The sequence below is a fragment of the Engraulis encrasicolus genome, chromosome 20 (genome assembly GCF_034702125.1).
Source record: "Engraulis encrasicolus isolate BLACKSEA-1 chromosome 20, IST_EnEncr_1.0, whole genome shotgun sequence".
Classification (NCBI taxonomy): domain Eukaryota; kingdom Metazoa; phylum Chordata; class Actinopteri; order Clupeiformes; family Engraulidae; genus Engraulis; species Engraulis encrasicolus.
In genome coordinates this window covers 5,146,864-5,154,363 of record NC_085876.1, presented here as the reverse complement: position 1 = coordinate 5,154,363, position 7,500 = coordinate 5,146,864, and the positions used below count along the sequence as shown (strand labels likewise).

At 47.9% G+C, this 7,500-nt stretch overlaps 1 protein-coding gene across 1 annotated transcript in view; it reads right to left on the bottom strand.

Moving 5' to 3' along the window:
- syt11a (synaptotagmin XIa) overlaps positions 1-7,500 on the bottom strand; it is a 38,547-nt gene that overhangs the window by 5,614 nt on the left and 25,433 nt on the right. Inside the window, exons 2-3 of the mRNA XM_063184691.1 lie at positions 4,939-5,579; positions 4,048-4,392 (exon numbers count right to left, since the gene is read on the bottom strand). Of these exons, the coding sequence (XP_063040761.1) occupies positions 4,048-4,392; positions 4,939-5,579 (986 nt within the window). The remainder of the gene's footprint in view (positions 1-4,047; positions 4,393-4,938; positions 5,580-7,500) is intronic.

Here is a 7,500-nt window from a genome sequence, read left to right as displayed (position 1 = left end):
GCTCTTCCCCTTTTCTCGTGTCCACGATCATGTTCCTCCTGTTGTCCAGTGCATTTTTGCTCATCTTGTTTCTGCCATCTCCTCTCTTCTCTTCCTCCTCTTTTTCCATCATCTCTTCTTCTTTCTACCACTCCGCGTCATCATCATACAATTTCTTTCCTTCTCCTCATGAGCTTATGCTCTACTTTTCTTATTTCTTCCCTACTGCTCTACCCTTTTCTCTTCTCCTCTCATCCTCATCTTCTCCTCTTCTTCTTTCTCCTAATCTCCTCCTGCTCTACTGTTCTCCTCCCATCCTCTTCTCCTCCTCTCATCTTTCTTTTCCATCGTCTTTCTCCTCCTCTCCTTCTGGTCTATTGTTCTCCTCTCATCCTCATCATCTCCTCTTCTCATGTTTCTTTTCTGTCCTCTTTCTCCTCCTCTCCTCCTGCTCTACTGTTCTCCTTCCTCCTCTCCTTTTATTCCTTTCTATGCTCTACTATCAGCTCATTTCCTCTCCCACAGCTCTCCTCGCCTTCCCTATCTCCTGTGCATGTTTACTTCCTCATCCTCATCCCTCTCTTTCTCTCCTCGCTTGAAAGCGATGGGATGTAGTGACACTGTTTAATGGGTCCATTGACTTTCCTTCTTTATACTATACCATAAACATTCTATAGCTATAGTCTATTCTAACACACCATATCATTCGCTGTTACTAACGAACTAAAAATCCATGCACCCCTTTGCACAGAGCACCTGTTATAACCATATTGCCACCAAAATGGTAATGGCAAAGTCTTGATCTGTTGCAAGACTCCCATAACGTCACAACAATCTTGTTCCGATGTCGTTTAAGCAAAGAGTTTTAAGCGAAGAGTAAATAGGCCGACCCCAGTCGTGGGGCTCAATTGGCTAGGGCACTGACTGGTACGCTGGCAATCCGGGTTCGATTCCTGGCGATCCGGGTTCGATTCCGGCCCCAAGTCATTTCGCCATCCTCTCCCGTCTCTTCCATTACTGTCCTCTTTCCTCTCAAACTATTTGGTCAAATAAAGGCAAAGAAAGCCCCAACAAAATTATAATATGTATTGATGCTGCGGGCCCTACAGAGGGTTCTGACTCATGTCCTCTTTTTTCCCAATCCCCTTTCCTCCATTCCTACTCCCTTCTCTCTTCCCATCCTCCTCCTCTCCTCTTCTCCCCTCTTCATTTCCTCTCCTCTCACTCCAGAGGACTTCCATATCTACTCTTCTCCCCTCTTCTACTCTTCCACTCCTCAGGCTCCACTCCCACTCCCTTCTCTACTCGTATCCTCCTCTTCCTCTCCTCTCCTTTGAGAAGGCTATCTTATCCTGTACTCTTCTCCTCCCCTCCTCTACTCAACATTTCTCCTCCCCTATCCCTTCTCTTTTCCCCTCCGCCTCTCTCCTCTTTGTCTCCTCTCATTTCAGAGGGCTTCCATGTCTCCTCTTCTCCCCTCCTCTACTCTCACACTCCTCCTCTCCCCTAATTTGTGAAGGTTTCCTTTCAGGACCACTGAGTGCCTCTCATTCTAAAGTGCCTATCCACCCCCCCCCTGCCCCACACACACACATACACACACCTCTCTCTCCCTCCCTCTCTTCACATTTATCTCTCCATTTATCTCCTCTCTCTCTCTCTCTCTCTCTCTCTCTCTCTCTCTCTCTCTCTCTCTCTCTCTCTCTCTCTCTCTCTCTCTCTCTCTCTCTCTCTCTCTCTCACACATTAAGCCCAAGACTTCTGCCTCCTCCCTTCCTCACATCCGATCGATTCCTTCATGTTCCACCGGCTTCCCTTCAGAGATCGACCATAGATTTAATTTAAGCCTTCCACAGGCAGATATTGAGATGTGTGTGTGTGTGTTGGTGGGGGGGCAGAGAGTAAACAACAAGATATGGAACAAGAATGAGAAAAGAACAAGAGAAAACAGAGAGACAGTATGGGGGGAGAGAGAGAGAGAAAGAGATGAGAGTGAGCACACAGAGCAGTGAAGCACAGAAAGAGAGAGATAAAAAGAGGAGAGAGAGTTGGTCTGAGAGAGAGGAGAGAGAGTTTGTCTGATCTCGTGTGTGTGTGTAAGTGTGTTTGAGAGAGAGAGAGAGAGAGAGAGAGAGAGAGAGAGAGAGAGAGAGAGAGAGAGAGAGAGAGAGAGAGAGAGAGAGAGAGAGAGAGAGGGAAAGAGAAGGAGGAGAGGAGAGATGAGAGAGAAAGAGAGGGGAGATTAGGGTGAGCAGTAAAGAGGCTGAGTATGAGGGAGAGCGAGAGAGAGAGAGAGAGAGAGAGAGAGAGAGAGAGAGAGAGAGAGAGAGAGAGAGGGTAGAGATGAGAGTGAGCAGTAAAGAGGCTGAGTATGAGGGAGAGCGAGAGAGAGAGCGAGAGAGAGAGAGAGAGAGAGAGAGAGAGAGAGAGAGAGAGAAGGGAGAGATGAGAGTGAGCAGTAAAGAGGCTGTGTATGAGGAAGAGAGGGTTTAATATGAAGGTAATTTACTGCAGACTAAAAGGGCAGCGGAGCCTCCATCAGCTGCATCGCTTATGGCATATAATGGGCTTTGGATGCACTACCATCCTCTCTCTCTCTCTCTCTCTCTCTCTCACACACACACACACGCATGCACGCACACACACACACACACACACACACACACACACACACACACACACACACACACACACACACACACACACACACACACACACACACACACACACACACACACACACACACACACACACGGGCAATGGCTTTCTTAGATTATTACCCCCCTCTCCATCTGTCCATGCTACTCGTGCTCTTTAATGGTGTGAATAATGGTCCTGCTCTTTCAGATAATACAGTGTTATGAGGAATAATGGCCAAAACACACACACACATGCACGTACGCACACTTGGATGGACACAAACACACACTTGCAGTAGGCATAAAAAAACATGTATACATAAAAAACACCCAAACACCTATGATCAGAACACATTATTACATACTACAACACATACAAAAAACATAATTTCCCCCACATATCTCACACCCTCTCTCTGTCTCTCTGTCTCTCTGTCTCTCTCTCTCTCTCTCTCTCTCTCTCTCTCTCTCTCTCTCTCTCTCTCTCTCTCTCTCTCTCTCTCTCTCTCTCTCTCTCTCTCTCTCTCTCTCTCTCTCTTTGTGTGTGACTTTGAACTGGCTAACATTCACATCTTTGACACAGACAGGTAAATCCCTATGAGATGTATGTCTGTATGCATGGGTTTCTCTAAGACCATATGTGCATGCTTTAATGTCAGTCATCTTGTCCATTCACACACCTCCATGGTCATCTCCATGTATGTACTATTCTCTTGGGCCCTGCACAAGAGCTACTATATTATTCATAAGTCTACTTATGAATAATTGATGTGGGATAAGCCCCTCCTCTCTGCATCTCTGGTCCAGTGCCCTTAATGTACAACTTGTTCCTATAGCGACATGGCTCGTCCTGTCGCTTAGCAACCTTACACACTCAAGCATGACTGTTCTTGTCTCCTAGCAACCTTACAGTACATAGTTCAATATCACTTCAACATCAGTTCCTGAGTGACTTGACATACTGTCTGACATAATACTGTCTGGACAATTTTTCCATTTCGATTTTAATCGCGCTGTAACATTTCTGTACGATTTTAAATTAGGAGTTGGATTCGCATAAAAAAAAAACCCCATCAAGGTTTTCACCGACCCGCGAATAGCCAATCATATCTTAGCGCCGCACGCATCCAATCAGTTGAAAGAGAGCCACGTCATGCTTGGTTGTGCACACGCACTTACAGTATTAATAAACACAAAAACAAATGTGTAGAAGAAGCTAGCAGCAGCAGCACCCATATCCCATCCCTACTCTCTATAACACACTCACTCTTTTGTCTCACCCCCATCTCCCCCAATATACACTACGACACACACACAGACACACAGACACACACACACACACACACACACACACACACACACACACACACACACACACACAGAGACACACACACACACCACAATGCTTCCGACCCTTCCACATCCTTACCTGCACGTTCCTCTTGGTGATGGGCTGGTTGATGTGCACACGGCCTGTGCTGGGGTCGATCCCGGCCAATGGCACGGCAGCCTCGCCGATGATGTCGTCGCGGGCGAAGCGGTCAAAGCTGAGCACTAGGAAGTGCAGCGTGAGCTCGGGCAGCGTGCTGTAGGCCACGCCATAGAAGGTGAAGGTCTCGTCGAACACGGGTTCGAGCGTGCGGCGCAACACACGGGTCTTCACGCGGTGCTTCTTCTCTGGCAGGATGGTCAGCTTCACGTAGGGGTCGGAGGTCGCGGTGGACTCATCCACCGCCGGCAGCCCACGGCAACTCACCACACTCACCACCAGGGCCTAAGAGGACACATACGCACACACACACACACACACACACACACACACACACACACACACACACACACACACACACACACATTACATTACAATACCATACAATAAATTACACACACACGCACACACAGAAGCCGCGGCAACTAGCAGGAGACACACGAACATGCACACACACACACACATTACATTACAATACAATACAGTACATTACACACACACACACACACACACACACACACACACACACACACACACACACACACGCACACACACACACACTCTCTTCAAATAGATAGACGTCAATAACTCACCACTCTCACCATCAACACGTAGTATTAATAAACACGCACACACATTACATTATATTTAACAGACATAAATGGGGACATAATCAGAGACTTTTTCTTATGAAGGGAAATAGCATTGGTCTTATGGAGGAACTGGAAAATAAAATGGAAGGTACTACACAGACTACAGTAGCACCTTGCTGTGAGTAGTAATTTGTACAGACCCACACCCACACGCACTCGCGAGAGTATTTATTTTCACCTTCTTGGGGAAGTTGTAGTCGACCGTCAGACTGAGCGTGCCCAGCGAGGCGGGGGAGGTGTGGCCTATGCCGTGGGGTGTGGCTGTCTTGATGCCTGTCCCCTCTCCTCCGTGCGTTCCGTTTCCGGAACCCTCCAGGCAGCAGTAGTCTGCTCGGATGGGCAGCGCCCGCTCCAGCCTGGGCACGCCACACGGGGGCACCACCAGCGGGTTCATCTGCAGATGCCCACCGAAGCCACCCTCCGCATCGCCATGGCAGCCGCGGCCACACTCCCCGCCCCCGAAACCGTATCGCCAGTCGCGCAGTGACGATGTCAGAGACGACGCGGCCGAGGAGGAAGAGGAAGAGGACGTGGAGGAGGGGGAGGGGCCAGTGTTGTTGTTGTTGCTACCGTGACGACGGCCCACGCGCACGATCTTCTTGCTGGAGCTGAGGGATTCTGGGTAGATGCTGATGCCCTTGAGCATGTGGATGAACTTGTAGGGGGGGTCCACGGGGGGGTCGTAGGGCCCGCTCAGCTTGTACGCCCCCGTCATGCGCCGGTAGCGGCGCTGGCAACATGTCCACAGGAACACGGCAACCGTCACCGAGACGACCAGCACGCCCGCGCCCAGGAAGCCAGCCAGGACTGGAGAGACGTCTGGTGGAGGAGAGAGAGAGAGAGAGAGAGAGAGAGAGAGAGAGAGAGAGAGAGAGAGAGAGAGAGAGAGAGAGAGAGAGAGAGAGGAAGAGCACAGCATGAGGATGAGAGGGAACACTCCAAATAGCATAATGTTCTGTAGGACCCACTGATCCACAACTCAGCAGGTCGGCAAAATGGGTCCGGCCCACTATTGCACACTGGGCCAACAGAACTAGCACCCATGCTGAATCACAATGCAGTCTGCTAATAGAACCTTTCCACACTGAGCTCTAGCACACCACAGCAACAGTGCAGGCAACTGGATGAGAGACATCATTTTAAACTGTCAGTCTAACCCAGGGGTGGGCAATTATTTTGGCTCAAGGGCCGCATTGGGTTTAGAAAGTTGACCAAAGGGACGGATGTCGTAGTCAACTTGCCCGTGCCAATAATAAGAAATGGTGTACGCCAACATAATTACACCACTGTCAGTTATGCCATTCCTGCTAATTGTATCTAGATGTAGACTTCAGTAATCTTAGGTTTCCAAGACCCTTGTTTTAGGTAGCGCATTGAAGAATGAGTGACCATGTGAATCTGCATTTTTTTCTTGGAAAGGCTCTGAGGGCCACATGAAATGGCTGAGCGGGCCGCATGTGGCCCCTGGCCCTGAGTTTGCCCACGTCTGGTCTAACAAGTCAAGTCAAGTCAAGTGTACTTTATTGTCAAAAATCTATGTAACAGGGTGAGCACAGACGTTTGACCAGTCTCCAATGTGCAGATGAACTAAAACATATAAATAAGACAATAATAATGACAATAATCTCTCCCTCTCTCATACAAACACATGCACACACATGCATACACACACACACACACACACACACACACACACACACACACACACACACACACACACACACACACACACACACGCACACACGCACACACGCACACACACGCACACACACGCACACACAACAACAACTAATATATTCATTAGAGATGCACCGGATCCTGATTTTTAGGATCCTGCCGGATACCGGATCCACTGCTTAAGATCCTGCCGGATCCGGAACCGGATACCGGATCCTACGAAAGGGTTGAAACACATAGTCTACTCGCACACGTGGGCCCTTTTTATTACGTTGGCTCAAACTATTTTTTAGACTCATTGGCATACTGACAAACTGCCTGCAACGGCCGCTTCCAAAGGGCTTTCACTCCATGCAGCGATTGGGGTTGTGAAAGACTGACTGAAAAGCCTAGGCTACGTAAAAACTACAGATGCACCAGATCCTTATTTTTAGGTAACTGCCGGATACCGGATCCACTGCTTAAGATCCTGCTGGATCCGGATCCTGTGAAAAACCCTATTATCCTGCCTTTTCGGGATCCGGAACCGGATCCGGTGCATCTCTAATATTCATACATGAATTTACATTCGTTCTCTGACACATTCACTCACAACACACACATGTGCAGTAGAGTGTAACAGTGTATCTACCAAAGTAGAAGAAGTGCCACTGTGTAACTATACGTAGAATGTACTAGTACTAGTATAAACTAGTCCTCTCATCTACTAGTATTGTGCTTATGTCACTAGGACACATTACTACTATATAAGTTATACCAGTGTTTCCCACAGAAATTATGGAAACTATGGGAACGGGGGGCGCATGGAGAAACTATAGGCCTACATTTCAGCTATGTATGTTTTCAGAAATTACATAAGATTTTACCCATCACATAGTAGTAGTGGTATAGTAGTACATTGTCATTTATATTTAAAAAATGCAGTACAGTGAATCATTTCTGTTTGCAACACACTTTTCGTTCGTCCCTCATGCAGGGGGTCTATTCAATGACAAGAACAACAACAACAAAAAATAGGAGCACAGATAAGAATTTAGGAGCGCTGTGAAATTGTTAACGCACA